Genomic DNA, 26653 nt, shown 5'->3' on the forward strand with positions numbered 1-26653 from the left:
TTCTGTAGCAAAAGCCAGTCTGTACAGTAACTTACTTCATTATTAGTAATTACCAAGAACTAATCCTCAAAGTAGTGATGTAAGGAGGATGTGTAGTTTAGCAATTTGTGAAGTGTAAAGATTTGCAGGAAGAAACAAAAGGTTTGCCAACTAGTTCTTTCTGTACTTTAAAAGTATTGTTGCAAGCTGTTTAAAAGTGTAGTTTCTGCATTCTTCCCTTTCCCTTCCTTTTCCCTAAATAACCCAAGAATGCCTTAGCAAAAATATTTTTCAGAAAGTTTGTGTATAGTGACAACCGAGATACATGCACACTTTTTTTCCCAGTATGCTCAAATGGTTCTGCTGTTTCCTACAGCTTAAACCTTTGTATTTTATTCTGGAACTTGTATTTCAGGTTAACTCTGAGTTTTGTACAGAGATACTGTAAGATGCAGAAAGTTGAGGCAAAGGTACCTTCATTTAAAGTAGTATCAAAATAATTACATAAACTTCAGAGGTTTCTCTACATGTTTGTATGGGCTTATAAGGTACGGTATAAAACTGTTATGCAGGCCGTTTTCCTTTTAATTTCTTACAGCATGTGCTTTTGTGTTGGAATTTTCAGAAAGCTGCTGAGCTTTCTTCACAGCTGCATCATGTTCAGAGGCTCACATTCAATCTAGGATTGTATAAAAGCAATCAGTTTCCTTCTTTAACTTCCATATGGTCAGGGAGGTCTATTTTTTTGCAAAAGTGATAACACTAGTTAAAAATGTGATGGGAATTCTGTATGGCAGATTCCATTCCAGTACTGTGTTCCACAAAGACGTTCAGATTTCCTATTAATGTTACCTTCTATCAGTAAATTATAGTGGCAAACTTCTGCTCTTTCTATTAAGTTATGTTACAACAATGTAAATAAAATGTGCAGTTTTTATTCCTCTGCCTTATATTGTGAATAGATTGGATTTTTAAAAATCATTTTTGTTATCATAATCATTATTTAGGAAGCAACACTAGATACAAATGTTGAAGTTATCTTACTGTGAAAACTAGATGCAACAAATAATTGACTTCCTTTGTTGTGCATGTAGCGTGCCCTATAAGCCATGGTTCTGTGGATGACAGGAAGGGATTTGTGTGTTATGATCTGTGGTTTTTGTTTTTCTTTCATCCGTTTAACAGAGTAAAAACCTTGAGTACAAAAGATAGCAATAAATAATGAAAAAAAAAAAAGGGCATTTAACTGTTAGTAATGTCTGTTCTAGCAGCAGGGTCAATCTAGTTGCTATTCTGCTTTTTTGCGATACTAGAATTTTTCAAGAGTTAGTTAAATATTGTGGCAACAGTCTTTTATTTGATGTGAAGATAAATGAGAATAGGCATGAAGAGGGAGTTAAAGTGGCAGGCTACAGTTTTAGGAGCTTGAGAAGAGGTAACATTTTAGTGTTCACAGATTTTGATCTGTGTATCACTGGAGAGAGATCAGGTAAAGGATGGGTTGTTTCACTCTATCTAGTGCTACACAGGTTATTTTCACCCCAGGCAGAGAGTTCACTCATCTGGATTTTGCTGCTCCTTCCTCTTTAAAGGAGAAAGTGAGCAGGATGTTCCTGCCAATGTCACCACAGAAAAGCATGATTTAAAAAAAGCAAGGTTTTCTTTGCAATCAGATTGTAAAATATGAATAGCCCCTGCATGATTCAAAAAGTTAGTGTGGCAGTCTTCTATTGATATCCAATAATAAACATTGCTAGAAAGGTAGCAGGATCCTTTTGGAATGCCATGCTGCTAAACAAGTGCTCTCAGGATAAATAGAAAACAGTAGAGAATTAAAAGCACTAAACCAGGGCAACAATGAAGTGCTTTCTCCTGCTTTGAAACAGTAGTAAGTTACTCAACAGGGAATGCTTTAGTTTGATGTCAGAAATGAAGGGAAGCAGAAGCTGAGGTAATGCTGCATCTAATCACCATCAAAGCCTAGTAAGAGAAAGCAGAGCAATTAGAGTTGCTGTTGTATAGTAACTTAGAAGTGAATAATTTTGCTTGAGGTACTCAATTCAATCATGCTACCATTAGGGTCAGCAGAGCTGCTCTCAGTTACTGCTCCTGTTGGCCATCACAATTGTCTTGGTAGGGGATGGAATAATGGAACCAACTTCTTGTTGGAAGCAGTGAGGTGAAGCAAAGTGGAGGATGGCAAGAATAGAATGTGCTGAATTTCAATTTGCATTGCAGGAGACAAAAACAAAACTAGTAAGTCTTCTGGCTGGTGATAGGTCTGAATTCAAGCTGTGCTTCTGCACAGCAAACTTCAAAGGAAGTTAAAAAATTCTTCAGGCTTCTACCTGTTTGTTCACAAAAAGCAAAAATATGATTTATGGCCCTAAAGACAGGATAGATCATCAGAGCCAAGGAAATAATCCATACTTTGGATGCTTTTTCCTTTTTAGTTTAAGTAAGCTCTGAAATAAGTTTTGAAGGATCAGGTACTAGGCTTAAAATAGAAGCAGAGAAGTGAGATTAAGTTCTGGTTTTTTTCCTTACCTTCAGTTAACTCACTTTTTGCATGGGTACATTCCTGTTCCTTCCACTTAACAGCTGACTGACCATTCTTCAGGTCAGGTTATCAGGCTGGTGACATGAGTAGGTAGTATTTGTGTAGTTTCTGAGGATATTTGTTCTGGAACACTAAACAATGGTTTGAACCCAGTTGATTCAGTTGAAGGCTGACATGCATTATTATTTTATAACCTGAGTTCACATCAGTGCTACTTAGGATATCTCAGTCTTCATACAGTGGTAGTTAAGTAACAAAACTCAGTAACATTTTTTCCTCCTTATTTTCCTTTCTGTCTGTGTGCTTAGAATGGGAAATGAAGAATGAATAACTGATCAAAAGTCAAACTGATAATTTGTTCTGTGGGTACAAGGGATTTGGTGTTCTGTGTCTTAAGGGATTGGAATCCATCACTGTTGCCTTGTATGTCCTTCTATTAAATCCATTCTTGAAGACCACCGCTGTTTCTTTGGGTTGCATTCATTTATAAATGGTTTAGACCCAGTAAATACAGGTCAGTTTGAAAAATTACCTGAATTATTTATCTGTCTATTTAAAGAAATTAAAGATGCAATCCTGGTTGCTTGTTTTCTCTCAATGCTGTTGTTATTTGCAGAGGTCTCACTCTGTATTGGCTAGATCTTTGCATATATTATATGAGCTTTGGAACCTGCTTGCAACTATTTCCTCAGCATATTGAGTCCTGCAAATAATTACTTTTTACTAGACCAAATAAATCCTAATTGAATGTTTGCTCTTTTATATGCAGCCTGTTCCGTTCCAAAACTGTAAAAGTTTGCACTAGTTTTACTTTGCATAATAAAGATACTGATCTAATTTGCTGTCTCCCTGTAAATTATATTTATTCAGTTACTTTAATGAAGTGCAGCTTTTCAAAGCACATCTTTCTAATGGTTCAAAAAATGCACCTTCTCTTCTTCTCTTTTTCCCCTTTTCAGATTTATCCAAGAATAGGTTAACTGAAGTTCCTACGGAGTTGTGCCATTTTGTGTCTCTGGAAACACTAAATCTATACCACAATTGTATCAAAGTTATACCAGATGCCATAGTAAACTTGCAAATGCTAACTTACTTAAATTTGAGGTAAGTTTTTCTTTGACATATTTTTCTTGTTTATTTGCAAATATGTAAAGCTTTTTTTGTTTGCACTTTTTTAAGGTTCTGAACAACTGACTGCATTTTTTCATGTTACTGAAAAGGGTAATGCAAAATCTCATTGGCTGCAGAGACAGCTCTGTATGAAGGCATTGCAAATGCCAAAATGTAAAAATAATTGCTAAAAGAAAACCAAGCAATATTAATCCAGTTCTGTCCCTTAATCTTCTAACAAATCCAGAATCCTGATTGCATCCAAACAGTTGTATTGTTTTCATTCACTTCTGATGACAAACTTTGTGAAGCTTGACATACATTTTGCAGTTAAAAAATGGAGGGGCAGAAACAGGATTTATGTTTTCCACCATGGGGAATGGAATGGAAGAGTGTGATAGAGATAGAGATATCTATCACTAGCATAGTTATATTATGAAAGAAATATAGCTGTCTTTTTTAGGAGAAAGTGGCAAAGAATTAGACATCTTTGCCTCCTTTCCAGGAAAAATCTGTGTGAATACTTATCAGTACAGAGAATTGCTGTTAGTTCAAGTGCAGGTGAATGTGCATGTGCTCTTGATGGAGGGCAGGTGAGCGTTTTCTCAGCTGGAGCAAGGTGTGGAGTTTTCTTTGCAGTTAACGGTATAAAAACTGTAATAGTGAAGATAGAACACTCTAGTCTTTGTGAGAATGAGGTCTGGGTAGAGGGTGGAGTGGCTCTTGACCTTTTAAATTCAAGGAATGAATCATCGTTTAATCATCGGTTTTATCAACACTGAGGATCTTCCATGAATCTATATTATTACTGTTCTGCAGTTTTGACCACTGTGGACCAATATTTTGGTTCTAAAAATAGAAGTGGAATAGTGTGTTCTGAGTATCTGCACACATACAAGAAATAGGACTTTAGATTTTGAGTTAGTATTTGTTAGATACACATAAAGAACTTAAAAACAGCATTAAGTCATTAAATATACATAGAACTTCTTGGTAAATTTAGGAATTAGAATTAAGTTGCTTAGAACTTAATGAGACCTTGAATTAGAACTATGTAGTGATAGAATTTGTCTGAGTCATCAAAAAACTGTAACGGATTTTATATCACATATGACAGTAAATTGGACAAAATAAAGGGATTTTTTTCATTTGATTAAGACATTGACATTTCTCTCAGTTTAAAATCCCCTCTTCACTTGAATATGCCCTTCCCTATGTTATTTGAACATAGTGAACAGTCTGAACAAGGAAATACATTCTTGAGTTTCTAACCACATTGTTTCTTGGCAAGAAATACATAATAGATTTAAAATGCATATCTTTCTGCCTGTTACCAGCAGAGCTCATATGTTAAATTGCATTGGAAAGTGATGCCAAGAGATCTATATATAGTCTTTGGGCCTTGGTGGATACTGTTCATGTTTTATTTAAAGAAATTCCTTTGAAACTAATGTTGATTTATTACTCACTTGCCCTGGTTATATTCCTTATCTCTTAGTGGTTTACATCTGAGTTCTGTGGAGCTTAAAAATTATTTTTATTTATTTTTTAACTGTGTCTGATCTGTGGTATAGGGTTACTTTTTAAGAGTCTAAGGTTCCTCAATTTGAGTTCTTTCGAACTTGAAAAAAAAAATTTCCAAGCAATTTTTCGTAGAAGTCGTGTCTTGTTCTTATGTAAGGACATTAGAATTAAGAAACCTGGCTCCACAATAAGCATTGATACTTTTTTGCAGCTGTGGCTTGTTAGTAGTTGGATTTCTCATTTTAATTTTCTTTGGGATATTGATATCCATCTGTATCCTGGTGTGTGCAACAGAGACATGATAGTAGTTTGCTTTGTACAACATTTTGAGACTGTTGTGTGGAGCATGAATATTCATCTCTATATGCAGCTTTGTAGCACACTGCTGGATTGACAGTTGAAGAAATGCTTTGAAACTTGTGGAATTTTGATTTTTGTTTGTTTTTGTTTCGCCTCAATATTGCAACTCCTACTGAAATTACACAGGGCAACTTTTGCCATGTGTTTCCAGAGTTCAGTCACCTGTCTTTTCTTTCTGAAGAAAATGAATTATTTTAATAATAATTATTATTACATTTAATTAAATTAATTATTTTAATAATTAAAATGGTTTCTATTGGGGTGCCACTTTAAGTTACTATTCATTGTTTTACTATGGGTTAGTAATCATAAGAAAATGTTATATTTTAAGAAAACTTTTAAATATTCTAGGAGAGAGTAATAACTATTTTATTCTGATGAGCATGAAGTTTCTTCTGGGAATTGAGCCACAAATTATTTTTTTAAATTTTGTGGACATCACAAAGGGTCATGACATTTATCATCTTTAAGCTCTATTTTAGGAGTCTTGGAAGGAAATGACCTGCTGGTAGTCCCAGAAATTTTTGCTGTATTTACCTGGGTTAATAGCACAAAACCACAGAACAAAGCGTACCAAGTAGTCTTCAACTATAAATGTGCTTTAATTTAATTGAGAAAATAACCATTTTGCCTATAATTTATATATTTGTCTTTCAGCTGTAACAAAGGCATCCATTTTAATGGCACATAAAACCACAGTAATGTTTAAATACTTGCAAAATGCTGTCTCAGTTGACTTTTCGGTATTCATTAGGAAGGGAAACAGCTTTTCTGTGACAGATTTGTTACGATGCTGTTAAACTGATACATTTTTTCCAGAGTGGTAAATTCCACAATATTTTTAGTCAATAATCAGGTATTTCTGAAATGTGTCTCCTCAATGATTGCCTTTGAAAATTTTAATTTTATCTGCATAAAATATGACCCGTGAAAAAGAAGAAATTTTGCAGCTCTCAGAGTTTATGTGAGTATACAGTAGAACACCACTGATGCTTTTAATATTTTTGTTTTGTTGCAGTCGAAATCAGCTTTCTTCTTTGCCAGCTTGCCTGTGTGGTCTTCCTCTAAAAGTCTTAATTGCAAGTAACAATAAGCTAGGTTCCCTTCCAGAAGAGATAGGTCAGCTAAAACAGTTAATGGAATTGGTATGTTACTGATCTTTTTTTTCACTTTTTATTTTGAGTTCTTCTGAGTTTAAATAAAAACAGTAAAATTCACATTTCACATATATTTGAACAAGTGCTTAATACTATAATGTAGTTTGCAAAACTTAAGATTTTAACTTCTCAAGTGTGATGAATAGTAACACAATAAGAGTTTCCTTTATGTTCTTCAGGACTCTTTTAAGCATCATCACTGCCCTCAGTTCATTCAAAGCTCAAAGTTCCTCATCTTCACTATTTTTGCTCACTGCCTGCCCTTGGCTCCCTGTTTCACTCTATCAAGTTCATAAGTTCTGGCACCAGGCTCTGCAAGGTTGTACCCCGCCATAGCACCCTCCCCTCCTGCTTCCTTTCTGTGTTGTTACTATCTGCTTACCACACTGCATTCCACTCATGATACTGGTCTTATCAGTCTATTTTCATTTTATTTCACTACATTTGTCATGCAACCTTCCTTTCCTGGAACACCCATCTAAACAGATCTACAAAATTATTATGCACTTCTTGTTTTCGAAGCTGTCCACATGAGTAGTGTTTCTAGATAGATAATTTAGAATATATTGTCCAGTCAATGACAGTCTGAAAAAGCAAAACTTACTTAGTACTATAGCTTAAAATTATTTTAATTGCACATGTTTGTGGAAAATATATGAGAATGCTTCCCTTTCTCTCCTTTTCCTCTGCTGTGAAATGTAAGCTGAGACTCTGAATTATTTATGACATAAGTCTTCTAGTTTGTTTAGTTTGAGATACAAATTGACAAACTGTGTTTTGACACTGATAATTTATGCGTAGTAAAACAATCATATTTTAACTTCCTTCTAGCTGCTGGTACCTCCATGGACAGTATTTACCTTGCATATCTTTTCTGTACCTTGAAAGTGCCTTATTATCATATTCTTGTTTTTATAATAGTAGTTCCTCCAAAAAATTTTGTTGCAGAAATTCAAAACATTGCTTGAGGCCCCAGCCCTGCTATTAATTCTTCATAGGTGGTATGAAGTGGCAACTGTGGGGCTTTTTCCTTCTGATATTCTTAAGCAACATCCTGTGGTATCAGGCTTCTGTTATATATTACAATTGTTGTGGCTGTTGATGAGGATGGTGGAGATAGTTACCTTTTCCTTTCTGAGTTATGACTGAGTTCAAGACTACCAAGTTTGTTTTGTTTGGTGAGCATTATCAATTAATCTTATTAAATATTTTAAATTTTTGTGTGTCTCTGATGGGTTTGGTGCTATTTGCACAGATGGTTCTGATTTAATTATTCTTAAAAATGTGTTAGGTTATAGCACTGCTTCTGTTGTGCTTAAAATAGACACAGTAAAAGGTGATGGTTCCAGTTTTATAAATAATTTAAGTTAAATTTAGTAAAAGTTTAGTAAAACTCTAAGTTTTCAAGTACTTTAGTACTTTTTAAGTTTTTAAGTAAAAAGCTTGAAATCAATGTTGATTATACCCAAAGCAGATTGTGTTTGTTTAGTTGAAGCACATCATGTGAATTCTGGATATTCATATTGCTTTCCAGTTATAGTATAGTTTCAGTGTTACTGTTTGTCATGAAGAGCAAAACAATTCTTGCTCTGAAAGTATTTCATATGAGAGCTCTAGCTACGTATCACTTTGGTAGCCTAGAAGATATATGAAAACTGAAAAAGGTCTGATGCTTGTTCTTTGTGGTTTAAAAGGGTTTTTTGGGGGGGAAGGGGAGGGGGTGAATGAAGAACAAGTTTTTGTTAAATTGAGCGTGAGTCTGTTCAAATGAGGGGATTACACATTTTGATGCTACCATGTGTGTTTGGTACATTTCTAGTGAAATGAGTTGCACTATTTAACTGGAAATGACATAACTGTGATGTATTGGGTGAAGCAAATAGTGGTAGGATTGAGAGTGGGGATCTGTGTTGGCATGTGTAATATAGAGCAGTTTAGATAATAAGGTGATCTTTGTTCTAAAATGAGTAAAAGAGATAAACAAAAAGGATTAAGTCATATTGCAGTTGCACAAAAAATTCAGCTGTGTGAGAGCAATGCCAGCCTGAATAGCATGGGATTCAAGCAGAAGCCCTCTGGCAGGGAGTGTTGTTGTTTTGGTGTGTACACAGTGCTGGATAGACCCTGAGATGCCACCTGGCTCTGTGCAGTTCTCCTATGAATAGGACATTTCTGAGCAACCTCAGGTTCCCCAAATGTTTCACAAGCTGCATGCAGTGAGATCTGGGTATACACAGCAAAGGGTTCTTTTTAGCTACCTTTTTAACACAAAATTTACTCCTGTAGTCACTGTAGAATGATACAGGCATAATTTACTTCAAATTAGATCTTTCCAATAAACTCTGCATTTTCCCTTCTATCCTCCAAAATGGGATAGGTAATGGTTTTCCTATTACACATGTGTATTTTTATGAATTTCCTTCCTGTAGCATAGAATAACTTTCATATTACATGAAGAAAACTTTCAGGTATTTTTTAAATTTAGGGATCTGACAGCTTTGGTGCTTGTAACATAATTTTTTCTCCCTGCAGAGATTTGGCAAAAAATTTGGCTGGGAAATTTACTTGCTGCAAAAAAATCTTTAATTCAATCATGCCTCTACTGTCAGCTAGGAGAGTGCAAAATTAATGTGAAGATAATCTGAAACTTACTTTCTGCCAAGGAAAGCAATTAGATACAGATGGCTCAGTAATTGTACCCAAAAATATCAGATGAACAGTAAAATTCTATTCTCCATCCAGTATTGCACTTCTGTCTTATTCAGGTAACAGCCCTCTCCGTCTCTGGGATGCTCCTATCTCATGGTGGAAGCCTTCAAATTTCTCACCTGGGATTTATGTCCTTTACCTCATTTATGTGATCATAGACAGCAGCCTGACCATGAGGGACGTGCTGCCTGCTGTTTCCTAAAAGGGTCCATGTGCTCATATATTGTGTAATTTTTTTTACTGTTCAGTATGGCTTCTATGTCACAAGTTCTGAAGGAACCTAGGTGTTTTTTTTGGAATAATGGCTCGGTCAGGAGTCCCAAATTTCAAGTTACATAAGGAGGAAGTTCGCCTCAATTTGAATGGTTTGCATAAACTTCCGTGTGTGCGTATGAATAAATAGGTTAATATGAAGTCAGAGTACCTTACTGTTTTTTTCTGTTTATCTTGCTGAACATATATGCTGAATTTAAACATTATCATAAACAAAGGGAAACAGTTGATGATTTTACTTTCACCTCACTCAGCTTCATTCCACAGAAATGAATGTTAAACTAATTAAGTCCTTAATATAATGAATGTTCAGTAAAAACCTTTCATTTCTCTGATTTTGACAAATTGCCTTGTCATGACAGGTCATGGCCTATCTGGTGAGAACAAAATAGAATTAATACAAGAGGTCTGACATCAGAAAACATTAGTTCCCCATGGAACTTGAGTGTTTGCACTTAAGTTACTTGCAAATGTCTCTGAAGCTGAATTCAAACTACTGATTGCATAATTCCTTAAAAAATCAGTAGCTATCAAAAACCATAGGTGTTTGATAGCATTGCTTCCATTACTGCCAAAGTAATGAGAAAGTTTAACACTGTCTCTGTCACATACACACTCAATAATAGTCAAGAGCATAACTACAAATAAATGTTACAAGTCTTTGTTTTCCATGGTTATTCAAACAAAAGAATAAAAAAAGCAAGTTGGACTGCAGCATTTAGTAGGATGAAGGATACTCCTGTCTCTAGAGATCTTGTGAATACTGACATGCTGTCACAACAGATCAGTCTTACTGAGGATGTTTTGAAAGGCTGTAAGTGGAAGTGGACTTTGTTTTTGAGGTTACACACTGCCAGCTTTCTTTTTCTTTTTTTGATGCTTCCTCTAGAATTCTCTGTCTCTTTCCCTGACTTGTTCTGGTGTGTGTGCCTAAGTACACTTGGTCTAGAGTTTCTTTGCCACAAGGTGACTTTAAATTCCGTGCTCTAAAAATTAAGTATCTAATTATGAAGTAATTTATGAAGTATGTCAATTAAAAATAGGACAGTAAAGCTTTAAAAATAAATGGTCAGGGAACAGTACAATTAACCAAACTTTGTGACAGCTGACAGCCAGGGCAAAAATGCACTCATTAGCTGGGATTTTTAATTTCCTTGTCTAAGAGCTACAGTAATTTCCGGACTGTGTTTTGAGAAGGGAAGGAAGTCTTGGCGGCAGTAAGACTCTATTACAAGAAGGAACTTGTTGGATGCAGGGAAAAGCATTGCCAGATCACATTTTGGTTTTACTATCTTTTTTTTGTTAACTAGATTTTAGGCCCAAAGATAGGGAGTTAATATAATGCTTTTGACTGGTATAAAAGCAAGCATCTTCAAAAACATGACTTGGAAATCTGGCTTCTCAAACTTTTGTAGTCAAAGAGCTCCCAGATACTTCATAAATCCATTTGGAACAGTTGAGAGAGTAGGACTATTATGCTGGCTTTTCAGGAAAATTGGGCATTGCCCCATTTAGCTTTCATACTGTGAGATACTGTTTCCATCTTTTAGTACAGAAATGACAGCATAACTGGGACATTACTCAAACTTGCAGGTTTCCTGGGATGTAAGCAGAGGTTTTAATGTCTATTTGTCAGTAAAAATGGTAGCTAGTGTGTAACAATTGTCCCATTGCAGACTGACTTAATCTAAGAGGTTGATCTTTAATACACATACATAGCAGTTTCTTGAGTTAAGTACTGCTAAACAAGCTCTGTCCCTTTTTGTTATGGACTACTATGTGCTGTGATGATCAAATATATGCCTTTACTGAGCATCAGTAACAACCAATACAAAATGCTGTTGCTGTATTATTATTTTATTTTGCTTAAATATTCCATCTAGAAGAACAAGAACATTTTTAAAAACTCAGATCCACACACTAGGATTTTTACATTTCATCCTAACATATTTGGTTATATAATCACTATACTGAATTCTTCGTATGAGGAAAAGAGCAAGAAATAAGAACTTCTTAAGTAGTTTTGAATATTTCTGTAGAAATTAAATTAAATTTCAAAAATAACTCATTCTTCAGATAAGAATTTGGTCTGGTTTTAAGTAAAGTGCAAACATTTTCCCATATATATATATTTTTTTTTTCATTGTAACTACCGGACATATTGTTGCATTTTTTCAGGTTAATAACATGTCACAATGATAATAGCAAGTTAGCTATGCTTGTATTATGGAACATGTAGGAGCTGAAAGTTCATTATTATTTGTTATTACTGTTTTACTGTAGGATGTCAGCTGTAATGAAATCACAGCTTTACCACAGCAAATAGGCCAGTTGAAATCCTTAAGAGAACTGAATGTCAGAAGAAATTACCTCGAAGTTTTACCCCAAGGTAAAAGCAAATTACAAAAATAATATCTTTACAGTAGCTCTTCTTATAATTTTAAAAGTATTTTTAATCATATAAATAGGTGTGATTAAAAAGTAGCTTTTACCTTGTGTTCAAATTTATTCCATTTGGGTCTGCAGAACATAACATTCAGTGGTATCCACTGAAGAACAGTGTGTGAGGTTTCTTCAATGTATCTTTATGCTTCTAGGCAACTTCTAAGTTAAACAAGTGTCTGAATGCTGTGTGGGAACTGTCAGCTGAGTTTCAGGAAAAGAAATTTCAAAGTATTTGTTTTAGAATTTATTGTCACTTGTATAACAACAACTCTCATTTCTCAGTATAAAATGGAATAAATGTTGATCTTGTTTCTCCCTGTATTTTTCCTGAATGCAAAAGAAGGGTTGTTCAGAAATATTATTTTATGCAAAAAATAAAAACAGATATAACACCTTCTCTCCTTTTTATTACTTTTAGAACTAGTACAGCTTCCCTTGGTCAAGTTTGACTTCTCCTGCAATAAAGTGCTTGTGATTCCAATTTGTTTTAGAAATATGGTGCAGTTACAAGTATTACTGCTTGAGAATAATCCTTTACAATCTCCACCAGCACAAGTAAGTAACACTTATAATTTAAGCTATGCTTTGATATTGGGTGGCTGCTAACACATTTTAGACTATAAAATGTCACCTTCTGAAATTGCAGGCTTCTGAATTTCAGTCTTCACAGACTGTTGATAGTTGTTGACATAAATAAGACATAGGATGGATCTGAATAAGACATAAAAAATATCCTCTGTTCTCAATATGAATTTGTACAGCACTTAAACCAACATACATTTAGAAGATGTCTATTCTGTTAGCTGTTTATTTTTGTCATTTCCATCTGCATATGGAAGTTAACCTTGGAATATGTATATAATTTTGAAAAAGAATAATGATAAACTTACTGGGTAATTTTTCTTTCTGTTAGAAAGAATCTAGAAGGTTCTACAGTGATATGCTAACTATAACTTAAAAACATGCAGATAGTCTAAAATATAATCCATGTGAAATTTGTTTCACTTTATAGTGTAAATGTATAGATTGTGATACACAAAGAAATAAAACTGCACTGTGGAACTGTAGGCTACTCTGAGTAATAAAGATGAATGAATGCAACCTCTGTTTGCTGCTTAAGGTCATTTTTGTTGTTGTTAACTTACTGCACAGTAGATTTAAACTGCGTCTCTGAAAGCTACACTTGTTCTAGATCAGCAGCTGTTGAAATAAATAATACTTTTTGTTACATTGGGGAAATGCTTCTCATAGTCAATAGTGATGCTACCTTTAAACTAAAAAAATACAAAACAAGAGGTGTGCACTTAAAGAAAATTCTAAAATGAAGGTGAATTGAATCATCAGTATGCTTGGACACTACTAAAAACAATGGGACCAAGAATATAAAGAGCCCGCTGGTTCATTAAATGTCATTATACACTAATTTTGAAAAATAATTAATTACTCAATTTATAGTTAGTAAAAGGGCATACCATATATTTTAATATATTTCTTTTTGAGTTAGAAGTTCATTTGGATTTTTTTGAAGTAGAATACATTATTTTCTTTTATTTCTTAGTCTCTGAGAGTATTTATAGTGGTACACACAAATAATTGAGTATATAATTGAAGTACTTATTAATTAAGAAAAGGGTAAAACCTAATTTCCTTTAAGTGGAATTTATAATGATAGTTGAATTTCAGGGAGTTTTACACTAAATGATACTTGAAATAAATTAACTTTTTTTTAATTCTAGTTATAAACCTAATTTTTTCCTTGTTCCACAGATTTGTACAAAGGGTAAGGTGCATATATTCAAATATCTGACTGTACAAGCCTGTCAGATTAAAACAGCAGACTCGCTGTATCTTAATGCCATAGAACCACAGCATTTGCCACAACCTGTGGAAGAGAGGTATGTATGAAAGTCTCGCTTGGTGTTTCAGAAAGTAATAATCAGGTAGTTACATTAGGTGTTGTTGCACGTTTGTGACATCTTAATTATTTTTGTAATTCATCCAAAGTCATCTGTCAAACAAAGAGAACTGCATGAATGTCGAGATGCTTTTAAAATGAATCATGCTGATTTGTTAGCAAAATGAAGCAAAATCTTCGATGTCTTGCATCAGACTTGTAGGAAATGGCATCTTGTACCACGGTTTAAGGACAGGAACCAGATACAGAGCAGCTCCTTTCTATAAGAATCTCTGTAGCTGGCTGGAAATCAGCTTTTATCCCAGTCTTTCTTTGCTAACAAGGGCAGTGTAATATAACCAATCAGAGAAAGAATGGTGCCTTTGAAGAGAAGTACTCAATGAAAACAAAGTGTTGATATGAATGATAGTAGAGATGTTACTGCTAAGACCCTGGGGAAAAAAACAAAACGAGCTGTTATGGAATCCCCCTTTCAATTATCTCAGTAGGGTTTGAATCAAATTGTTTTCCTCCATGTACCTTTGGAGGTACCTTTGTGAATTTTTATCAGCTAAATGTCAAAGGTGAGAAGAATCCAGGATGAAGAATAGGTGTTCCATTTGGGAAACACCTGCTGGTTTTCTGTTTTGTTCTTTTAGTATACAAGGAAATTGACAGGGATGTGATGTCCTGCCTGGTATTTTGGTCATTTTGAAGAGAACAGGTTAGGGTTAGGGGATGGTACCAAGTAGATTTCCAAAGGCAGTTTCTACAAAAGTCTTCAGTGTTTACTCATAAGAGATAATTTAAGATTAGGATTAATGAATCACATACCTTATTCATGGGAAGACTGATAAAGCTTCATTCTTAAATTGCTGTGTCAATCTGATTTCAGTATCCCAGTATTCAGGATAGAAGATAAAGGGATAATAAGATACATTTTTTAAAAAAAGTTAGGTTATTATTGCATCTAATAGTGCACTTTAAAATGAGGAGAGGTCGTATTGGGTAATGAAACCAGAATAGAGAACATTTGTTCTTATTACAGTAATTTTCTCAAAACCCTAAATTCCAAAGTCTATTTTAAGGCACCAAAAGGAGGTTTCTGTGTTAATAATTACTTCAACCCTGAGGGAGATAAGAGTTCTGTTTTAATAGATCAATGGTTACAATTAAATCAGTTGACTCCGCTTTGAGTTTTACTATTTTGGTTTCTTCTCCCATGGCTAAATTGCTTCAGTCCTGTGCTGCTTAGCTAGTAACTAAGCATTTTTGCCTAGTGTATAGACAAAAGCAAGCTGATAGCAGATGATTTCTGTTGTTTCATTAATCCTTAGACTATCTAGCCATTCAGTCTGATCTATTTTACCATCACCAGATTGTAAATGTTTAGCGTTTTACTCTACTAGGCAATTTCACTTTTTGCCATTAAGAATAGTGTGAAATTTGCTCAGAGTTAAGTGAAACCAGAACAGAATTTGAATGTAAATGCTATGATCGCTTTTTACTGATTTTTAATTTTTTTATTCACATCTAGCATTGATGACATCTACCCAAGTAAAAAAGACTCAGATTCAGGTGTTGGTAGTGACAATGGTGATAAACGTTTGTCAGCAACAGAGGTAAGTTACCTGCCTTTTGTGTCAAACTCCTTTTCCAGCACTCATATTTGGACTGTGTTTTAAGTTGGGTAATGCATGAAAAGATTTTTAGACTTAAAAACTCTACAACCATACCCTTGATATGAATTTTACACTAGGAAGTGGCTAAAACAAAGATAAAAGGACGCTGGGGTTTTTCTTGATTTTTTTGTTTTGTTTTGTTTTTGTTTTTGTCTGTACCGTCTGGTGTGGGCAGTGAGATACTTGCTTCCAAATGGTTACAGATTTACCAATAGTGAAAATTCTCTACAGTTTTCTGTCAGTTTACATAATCTAGAGAATGAGAAACAAACCAGAATTCATGTCTGCTGTTTTCAGCAAAGTAAACATGCTAACAGGTTATAAGCTGATGATTTCTCACATATTTTTCTCTTTGCCTGATTACTCTTTCCTGTTGGGAATTTACAGTGCCCAAGTCCCAGTATGTTCTGTGATGTGTTTATGGCAGCTTGCTGTAGTGTAGAAATTTTAGAAACTTTGCAGATTTTAATGTGTTTAAATGTTCTGGCAGCTAGGCAATGCTGAAAGTAAACTTTCAGATCTTTTTCTGAACTTTGCTGTCTTTACTGAGCAAAGAGGATAGCTTTGTGGGACTAGTGTTATCCTAAGCAGTTAGAACTGATTCACAGAGGTCCTTTTCTGAGACACTGCTTAGCTGAACAGGGCACTAAATCTGTGTGGAATTGAACTGAATAGATAACGATAAATAACTCAATAATTTGCAGTATAAGTCAGTGATGATGGATCTTTCTGAAATGTACAATAATGGGATTTTTGGTATGACCTAATGGGAAATGACCCACAATAAAAAGATGACCTTCTTGCTACATGAAGTAACTTTCTACTGATTCTTTAGTGTTTTTCTCTTTCTTTGAAACAAATGTAGGAAGTGTCAAGCTTAGGTACTGAATTTATAGGTACTCAAAAGCAAATTGAACATGAATCCACTTACTCACTGATTAGTCTTTTAAATACAGTAGTACTTCTAAAAACTCCACCAATTTCCAAGTGTTTGGGCAAGTTTCTTGATAGATGGAAGTGAAGCAGTATTGTTATGATTTCTAACCAAATCTCTGATGGTTTACCTCTAGCTGTAAGAGCGTTCAGTCTGTTCAGAGACACCAACTGTTTTGCCAGTCGTATGCTTCCTGAAGCTCAGTTGGCTTGTTAACGATACTGTTATCTCAGAATTTCCTCTTTAGCTATAAATATCACCTTTAGAAAATAGATCATGTTACCTGTAATCAAAATGTAGCAATTGAAATGCTGCAAAAAAAATTTTGAAGACTACCAACAGTAAACCAATACATTTTTAGTAGCACAAAGCTTTTTTTTATATAAGAGCGATTTACTTAATTCTATCCCCACCTGACTGCTGCTCTACTTTTAAGGAGAAATAGATGCTGAGATAAGTAATCCCAAATGTATTTGGTAGTAAATTTAGCACTCAGTTTCCTTCTGATGTGACCTTTAATACCTGTGTAACACATGGGAAACACATTGTGCAAGAAATATTATCATGATGCAAATACAGGTTCATGTGTGTTGTTACTTACAGTCAGAAAGTTGCATACCAAACATTGGATAAACATTAAATGATCAGTCATAAAACAATCATTAAAACATGTTTCTGGGGATATTTAATGAATATAAATTACTCTTTAGTCTGGAGGGTAGTGGCTATTGAGTTTCTATTCTGTTACAGAAAATACTACGTCATTTTTCATGTGTAACTTAATAACAAATTAATCACTTGTTGGAACACTAATGTAGTTTTTAGGAAGCCTGCTATTTGACTGGATGAATACAGAGGAGGGAGTACTTGATGAAATGAACTGTTTGTGTCTCTCTCAGACTTGGTAAGGTGCTTACAGCATCGGTTTTCCCAGTTATAGCCATCCTGGGCATTTCAAGTGAAAGATACCTTGTAGAGTTGCTGTAAAATTGATCATTGCAACTTGAAGGCAAATTCTGCCTTAAGGCAATGTACTATCTACCCCATCTTTTAGGAAAAATACAGCCTTTTGATTAATTTTCCCCCTTCGTTTGGCTTATTTTTCCTTGTGTTAAAATTCATTAGAATGAGATTAGAATGGTGTCTGTGCTTCATTACCCATACGAGTGATAGATTAGTACCAGCACGAATATATATGAAGAATCTTTCAAAGTGCGTCATTTCAGTTCTGTCTTAAAATAATGTTAGGTATTTTTGATTCTTATATGTCTATTGTCTTCTGTTGATACTGAATAAAAAATAAAACTGTGGAAGGAAGTTGGATATAGTATTTCACCTGTGAAAGAGCAATACTTTTGTATTATCCAAGGCTGCTTTGGATAGTTTTTGTTTCATAGTTTAGTGGCAGGAAACACCTGGAAAATGAGTTGCAGAATTCTATAGGTCCTGAAAATGAGACATAGCCTGTTAAAGGAATATTTTTTTGTTTCCAAGTTGAATGGTCTGTTCCTTTTTTAAACCGACACTCCAAAATATTTTCCTCGAAGTGTGTGTTACTCTGCTAAGAAAAAAAAAAATTGTAACTGCTTTTGATCCAGTACTTCTAGTAATGTCTGTAGGAACATTTTACTGTACTATTTTCAAAGGATAGTTGAAAAATTAATACAACATGAACTTTGATCTAGAATAATTAAATTTAGTACTTAAATGTCATATAAGAGACAGCCTTAAAGAGAAGGAACTTCGCTGTAACCTTGGTTGTCTGAATGAATTTATATTGTACCTGTCTTTTTTTTTTTAAGCTGTTGGGCTGTCATTGCTTCAGATATAAAAGACTTTTGTGTTTAGGGTACCTGGAGTATTTATTTTCTGTTGGAGATATTAAATGGTTTCATTTTAAAATACCATTAAATTTAAAATTTATTTTAAAAAGGCTTTATGAAGGCCCTGGACACCCTTGTGAATTTTTTTGTCCATAAACTGAAGAATACAGGCAGTGAATTCATAGAGTTAATAACATGCAGTTTATTCATCAGAAAGAACATTCATTGTGGTCCACGTTTACAATATGTTTAGAGTCTAAGATATTCTTGGAAAATAGGAATAATCACATGTATCTTTGATAGAGTTTTTAAGAGCAAGGTGGATTTGCTCCATCCTTTACCACAAACTTTAGCTTCAGGAGTTAGAAGAAGTACTTTCTACATAGATTATGAACATATAAAAGTAGCAAGAATGGCAAACTTAGACTAGAAATTAGCTGGAATTAAATAATTGATTATATGAAACACATTTCATTGCGGACCTTTTTTGTTTCAGTGGTTTGAACTGATAAAGTGGGAAATATAATTTCCTTAATAAATATATTTTTCAAGGATATGGAACAAAGTGCTATGTGTATTATATCAGTTGTAAATACAGATTACATATATGGAAAATGTATGCACAGAGTAGCAAGTTACAGAAACACAGCATTTGAAGAATGAGCAACACTCATGGGTTTACTGGAAAATATATTTGCAAAGTTCTGAGACTGTTGTAGTGCTAAGTTCTCTGTCTTAGGGGAGCAAGAATGAAAACTTGGCCTCTTCTACCAACTGTGGTTTTGCTCTAGCTCACCACAGGAGGGGATGTGAGCAGGTCCCACTTGAGCAGGTCACTGCTGACCCTATGAGAAACAGAGCCATAGTGGCCTGGGACACAATTGTGTCTGTAGTTCCTTGTGCAGCTGCTATCTGTATAGACAGGATACGCTCATAGATGCAAGTCATGTCTTTTAGTGTACCAGCTAATACAGCTGAAAAAATGGGTGAGCTTTTAAGTCAGAAAAAGCTAGTGTACTTGAGAGTCTATGTTCTTTTTTCTTCTGCTCTGTCAGTTGATATAATTAAAGATGTTGCCTTGCTTGATGTTGATCTTGCTTGCTGTAGGCATTCAGTTCAGAGGTTGCATGGTAAAGCAGGGGGGAAGAATTGTGGAGGGAAAGAGAAAAAGGTCTGTTATATGAGGCTCAGTGTTTCTACAGACTTCGGTGGGTACAAGGAGGCCCTGATTTCAGCTGCCCCAGGGAAGCATGGAGAGCAGCACAGTGCAGTGGCGTCAGTGCAAGGAGAGGACTAGTGCAGTGAGTAAGACAGGAAAAGAGGACATGTGAATTGTTCTACTTGGCAAACCTCCTGTGAGCATGTATTCATGTGTGACTACAACTTCTTCCAGCAGGATGTGGTCATGTTAGATGCTCTGGTGTCCTCTCCCATGTTAATTTGCAGCTCTTTAGAGTGAGCACTCATGTTAACATGTACATTTTTATCATTCTTGGTTTGAGCTGGGACTAGTGTTTCTCTTATTTTTTCCTAGCCATCTGATGAAGATACTATCAGCTTTAATGTTCCAATGTCGGACATTGTGGAAGAAGATCATATTATAAAGGATGATTCAGGTCACCATGCTAACGCAAGAAAAGGTTGGAATGTAAAAAACATGGAGGTTGAATACAGGGAAATTCTGTTGTTGGTTCCATGCCTGCCTACTTACCCAGAAGGCTTTGGGCATGCCTGTGCAGTTGTGTAAAAATGAAAGAAGTATGCTACTTAGGAAGTTTTACTATACTGAATTGAGTCTGTCTGGTAATTTTCCATAGCAGTTCCAAAAACCTCACTGCACCTTGTCTCAAGAGTTAGTAAGATCTGATTCTGATAGGGGGAAAAAAGTTAAAGTTGTCTTGAGCCACGCTATCCAACAACTAATACCAAATGTTCAGTAATTTAGCAAGTGCAGTAACAGAGTCTATAGCTGGACTTAGTGTGTATATGAAGCTTTTTTAGTCAGTCATCATCACCCCTGGAAATGGGTAAATCTCTTCGTATTTTGTGAGAGGTCTGATTTTATCCATTTTTTTAAAAGTAACTTCTATTTTTCTAAATTACACTACATACTAATAAACAGTGGTTCTCCGAGTTCTGCACATACTCATAATAAATGGCAGGATGAAGTCAGCAAGTTACATATGGAAGCCACATAAATAGGAGATGGCATATCCTCAGTTTTACTCACTTTAATGAACTTCCGTTGAGATACTCCTCAGAATTTGGTAGAATATGAAGAGAGATAACAGGAATATATCCTACAGGGTTTATTAACAAACTGGAGAGGGTAAATCATAGGATCATATCCTTGGAAATAGTATATGCAGGCAAGAGACTGGGACAGGCTCTGAATAATTTTGCTGGGTGTTTGATGGTTTGTTACAGCAATTGACAATTGCAAGTCACTGCCTAAGACATCTGAATGTCTTAAAACACTGCACAGTTGTCCAGCTGTTCTTATACTGGTACTGCCAAGACAGACTTGGTGTAGTTCAAAACTGGCTCCATCAATGCCTGCTGTGGTGCTTCTGATATACAACTGTGCATGCCCAGGGAGTGGATTTATTACAACTTAGAAATTAATTGGCATCCTGTTTGCAAAGAAAGGATCTTAACCTGTTTGAAATTTTTAATGTGAATTTGAACTTTTTGAAATCATTCTGCTTTTTTTATTTTCCTTGCTTTTTATATTCATTCATAGTGGAATTCCATCAAGGATCTTCACGTGCGTTCGTCAATGATAAGTCACGAGAAACAGGAAACCAGTTTGATGAATCGGATACTCTTACTTCTGAATTTATGAGCTACATTAAGGCAAGTTTGTGACAATGTTAGTGGGGGAAAATATTCCACTACTTTTGTAAGTGCAGAGTAAACAGGAATGATAAGCAGCAGGTATTTTAAGGAATAAGATATTGCAGCTGATATTCATTGTTTCAAAAATATACAGAAAGCAAAAATAAGCAGGTAGGTTTAAAGTTATTCAATTGATCTAGGACGATTTACCAAGAACTCTATTTAGGATATGTGAGAGTTTACTATGTTTAAGGCTTTAAGAGAAATGGCAGGTTTGTTCTATGCTATTTGCTTTATATTTTGAATTGAGTGATTTATTGTGTGTTACATTGCTAAAATGCGAGGTGATTTTGTGCTAGCTGTGGTGGCTAAACTTTTAAAATAATGTTGTAGTAGTAAAATACATTTTCCTAGTTTTTTAAACATTATGGTAGGAGTTGAGAGATCCTTAAAATTATATCAAATCACCTTCTAGAAAAAGTGCTGCATTTTTCTTGTCTTATGGTATGTACCCTTGTTATAGAAAACCATCATGGTCTTAATTCCTGTAAGGTGAAGAAAGATGAAAAAGAATGGCTTTATTCATTCTGCTAGGGATTGTCACTGGGAAATGAGCCATCATTGGGGAGTGTTAGTGAAGCTGGTACACTCCTCAGTGTCACATACAGTGGAATTGGGTAGAATTTATTGGTACAGAGTGATGCAACTGATGTGCCAAGCACAGGACACAAAAGAAGATAAGCCTCTGTTTTCTGCTGTTTGTTCTCTACAAGTACAAATACACATTCATTCAGAGAGCTCCAGTCTTTACTGTCAGCTGAACTACTTCAGTGCTCCTGCCTGTCTGAGATGAAAGAGTTGCAAAACACCAAGTGGAAGCATTAAAGAGATTTAAGTTTTCAAATAAGTAGCACTTCATATTTATAGCTGTGGGGGATGCAGTTTATGACTACATTGAACCCAGGGTAACTGTCTGATAGGAATTCCTGGATGCAACTTTTTTTCCAATTTGTTCCTTCTAAAAAAAATAAGTGATTCACAACTGTCAAAATTGTCAAATATGAATCCTGTTAATAATTATGCATGGAGTACATAATTGCCAAATAATTGCCACATAATTGCCAAACATGTTTGCATGTTTGGAATTTCTTTGCTTTGTAAACAAATCTGGCTGCAGTAGGAGAGCAAGTAGGAGGAGAGTTGGTTAACTGAAGCATTGTTTCTATATGCCAGAAAGTCATAAATGGAATCTGGGACATAGAACAAAGAATTCTTATGCTGCCTGACTTTCTTTTTCCAGTTAAAGGAGGGTAAGAGCTGTTGACCTCAATAAAATCTTCTGAATAGGAGAGCTTGTTATCAGTATCTTAAAAGGGTGTAGAGTGAGGAATGGAGCAGAAGTGTTGGATTGCTTCAACCAGCCAGCCTAAAATGTTACATAAATTAGGTCAGTGCCGAGTTGGAAAGCAAAATTTATCAGCCTACTTAATTGCAAAGTTCAGTTCTCATTATCACTTTTATCTGCTTACAGAGCAGAGCAGCAGAGTGTGATGAATTATTGAGAATAGAAGAGGACACGCAATGGCAAGCAGACGAAATGTGAGTATTTTTTATGTATCTCTTAATAATTAGCTGTGCCATTTTATTAGTTTGACCAGGACTTGTATGACTTTGCTGTTTATTAATTTTCTAGATTTGGAGGCATGACAATAGCATAACCTTGCACTTCGTGTGTGCTGAGTGTTTTACATTTTAATGCTGAATGGAGTGGATATTGTATTTCAACTAACTAATTTGTATGCCCCAGTAATTTTATCTATGTAGAATGCAGTCTTTTTCAATTAGGTACTTTGATACTTTGTCTATTAAAGGCATTGCTGAAAAAAGATCATCAAAACTTGTGAGATCTAAATTTAATGTACAGTTTAAAAATCAATTTAATTAGAAAACATATCTTATTTTTTTCTTACTTGTCATAATTTTAACCTTGAAGCAGTCATTAGTTTATAGATATTTGTAGATATTAATTCTGGAGTAGATCAAGTGAACATCAGTTGCTAAGTGCATAAAGAAAGGGAATTCAACATGACTGTACTGTGAGGTTGTCACTCATTGGAACAGTGTTGTCTTATATGATATTAAAAAAAAAAAACCCAAACCTGAAGGGAGGAAAGAATAAGTACTTTTTGAAAGAACTTTATTTGCAAAACTAATGGGAGGTTATATTTCTACTCTCCAAAAAGAATTATAAATGTTGAAAAGCAAAAGAAAGCAAGCTGGCCCTTATAAAAATTCATAGTATTTACTATTCATGCTGAAATAATACATGGGATGAGTGCTTTTAAGAGTCAGATATTGGTAAATAAATTTTCAATTTTAGAAGTCATTCTCTTTAATTGAATGATAGAAGTTTTACTTAATTACATTTATTTTTGTATGTATTAGACTGGGGGGGTTTGTTAAGGACAAAGTATTGGGGAGTATTTTTCAGAAGAAGCTCTTTGCATAACTTCAGCATATCCCAGTGTGCAGAGAGGATGGTTTTCCCCTCTAGTGTTTGTATGTCAGTTGGAAGGTGAAGCTCGCACACTGAAATTGAGACTGCCCTTGATAATTGCTGTTGTACCTTTTTTTGAATGTTTTTGTTTTCTGTTATAGAATAAGTTTATCAGAAGAACAGACTATTGATATAGCAATGATAGAACAACTAAGAGAAGCAGTAGATTTGTTACAAGATTCCAACAGGTATGCTTACAATAGCTGACATAATAATATAGTAATATAATGTAATAAATTTTCAAGTTTTCTGTGAATTAGGTTAGAGTTCTCTTATAACTGACAACTGAAAGCTCTCTGGAGTTACCAAGTGCTTTGTTAGCACACCAGTGTATGCAGGTAGTTAAGTAGGAAACTCACATTTGCTCTCAAGTATATAGACAAGATTCCCAGTAAAGTAAGAAGGTATAAAAGAAACCTAATATTAGAGGTGGGGACACCACTTAACCATTCATCTCATGTGCACTACTGTGACTATCTGAAGTTTTGTCTAGGATTCTCATATTTCTTTTAAGGACTACAAATTTTTCTCTTACTCATGCTTGGTATATATGTTGTTGGAATGAGAAGGGCTTCTGGCCTATCTTCATGCCAATTCAATGAAGCACATAAAGGAGGTGCCTGAACTAATGGTGGAGTTTAAGTTTGCTGAAATCTAAAGGAGAAAGAGGAAAAGGGAAACAAAGTTATTTAGATTTCCCCTGACTACAGAAGGCAAGCTCTTATAATTTAGATGCCCATTTTAAGTGGCCAGAGTCACATAGAGTGGCTCTGGAGCTATGGCTAAACGAAAGAATAAGTATTTAGAAGAAAACAAGTGCTTCTGGAAAATATGACAGTAGTGGTGTATTTCTGTCTGTCCAGATGCTTGCTATTGCTTTTCTTAGTGTAATCACCTTCAGAAATTAAGTTAATTTCAAAACTCGTTGTAATTCTTACTTCTATGAGAGAGCTATTTTACAACTGAATTTCTCTCAAGATAAGAAACCTCCTTGTCACTTCAGCCTTAAGTATTCTTGGTTCTCTTTCCTCCCTTGATAGCTGCTTGCTTTTGTGACTACACTGTTCTTTACTTTAAATGCCTATTTTGAACTGCTTTTTCACCTTTTGTACTTTCGTACAAAAAAAACAACTTTTGTATTTTTAGGACAGAAATTAATTCCTGTTGGTATTTCTCGAGAGACAGCTGGCTTTATTTTGTATCATGTAAAGAATGCTTGAATTCTTGAATCATACACTAAATACTTGAATCAAAAATATTTTTGCTTAATAAAATGTTGTAAAATTAGGAAATAGACAATTAGGATATCTCTTTACTTCCTTTAGCTTCATAGTACCATTGCTTCTGGATCTCATATGAGGCATATTACTTTGTCGGGAGAGTGTTGTAGTTGAAAAGGAAAGTATTTGTTTTGGAAAAACAAAAGCAAAAATATTTTAATTATTAGCCTGATAAATTTCGGGGTTTTTTTTTGTTTCCAGGCATTGCCCTAATGTTTCCTACGTACTTAGTTTACTAAATTTATTAAATTTATTAAATTGAAAAGGTAAATAAAATACAGAAAATCTGGTTTTTGTTTACACACAGATTTACTTTCACTAGACTACAGTAAATTTCAAGAATTACTTTTAGAAGTGGCTAATCATGTCATGTATGTCTGTATTTCTTTATTGTTTTTACAGGATATTGGGGGTTTGTGGCTGCTCTTTCTTTTTCTAACCTTAAAATATGAGCATTTATATTTAATTTTCTGAGTGCAATATATGCTTTTCAGTATATGTCTCCTGTATATTAGCATCCAGACCTAAGCAGCAAGATACATCTGAGTGCCCAGTACTTGTCAAATGATGCTATAGATTTTCACTGCTCTGGACCATGGGTTCATCATAATTTTCTTTTTATAATTACTGGATTTTGTGGCATTTTGTTATATACTTGCTTTATGTAAAGCAGTGGGAGAATTTTTTTTTCATACTCAAGAGGTTTTGTGTTTATCCAGATTTTGTGTTTATTCCAGAAGGGAATTTAAATGCTTCTGTTGCTCCATAGTTTAAGAGGCTCAAAGCTGGCATTTGTTTTTAACTTTAACCTGCGCTTGTCAAACATTGTAACTTCTTCCAGTTTCTTTTGTGCATCCATATAACTCTGGTGGCCAAGCCAAGGTAACCTAGTTGAAATAGGTAACTCTATGCAGGGCCATCCTTATCTCACACTGAAGGCCCTTTAGGAGAAAACACTGTAGGGGCTGAAGCAGTTGGTGATGCTGGCACACCTAATGTGCACTGACTGGAATTCTTTCAAGCTGCTTTTGCTACTGGGTGTGATTATTAAACTTGTAAAATGCTTGTCCAGTTACTATTGGTTTAGTGTTCTGTGGAATTTAAAATCTGCATACCCTATTGCACATAGACAGCATTTCATTCCTGGGTGGGAAAGGAGATTTCAGATTCAACTTTTTTCAATATCTTGAATGTTTGCATTGTATTTCTATATTTTCTTTCTTACATTTCCTGCTTTCTTTCATTTTCTGTTTCACTGCTTTATTTTCAGCCACTGTAAATAAAGTGGAAATATCTAGGCAGGGCTATGGCTTCCACTTGAACACTGGGTTCTAAAGTTAGATACAGGAATCTGCAGGCTTCTATCTTGAACATTGTTGTTAGTAGTAAATGGGTCCTTTTGTTTCAATGCAAGCAGTTGCTCAGGGTGGTACTCTGCAGATGAAACCATGAATGATGCTTCAGACTGAACTGAGGCATCAGGAGGCATTTCCAAAAGCTCTTAAGAGATGACACTGAACAAGTTAGA

General features: G+C 34.8%; 1 protein-coding gene across 8 annotated transcripts in view; it reads left to right on the top strand.

Moving 5' to 3' along the window:
- The window catches only part of LRCH1 (leucine rich repeats and calponin homology domain containing 1), a 112748-nt gene that overhangs the window by 46571 nt on the left and 39524 nt on the right, over window positions 1-26653 (top strand). For 6 of the 8 annotated variants that reach the window (XR_015771891.1, XR_015771892.1, XM_088051649.1 and 3 more), the window contains exons 2-11: window positions 3499-3643; window positions 6552-6678; window positions 11956-12061; window positions 12536-12672; window positions 13885-14012; window positions 15549-15633; window positions 19985-20090; window positions 21194-21306; window positions 22820-22887; window positions 23947-24033. Coding sequence is in view for 4 of the 8 variants with exons in the window: in XM_088051649.1 (XP_087907775.1) it covers window positions 3499-3643; window positions 6552-6678; window positions 11956-12061; window positions 12536-12672; window positions 13885-14012; window positions 15549-15633; window positions 19985-20090; window positions 21194-21306; window positions 22820-22887; window positions 23947-24033 (1102 nt within the window). In the remaining 4 variants the exon portion in view is untranslated. The remainder of the gene's footprint in view (window positions 1-3498; window positions 3644-6551; window positions 6679-11955; window positions 12062-12535; window positions 12673-13884; window positions 14013-15548; window positions 15634-19984; window positions 20091-21193; window positions 21307-22819; window positions 22888-23946; window positions 24034-26653) is intronic. The other 2 variants (XR_015771893.1, XR_015771894.1) reach the window with 1 other exon arrangement.

Source organism: Pseudopodoces humilis, chromosome 2, assembly GCF_049639895.1.
Source record: "Pseudopodoces humilis isolate 2021_Gansu_Grassland_sample_001 chromosome 2, ASM4963989v1, whole genome shotgun sequence".
NCBI classification, from domain to species: domain Eukaryota; kingdom Metazoa; phylum Chordata; class Aves; order Passeriformes; family Paridae; genus Pseudopodoces; species Pseudopodoces humilis.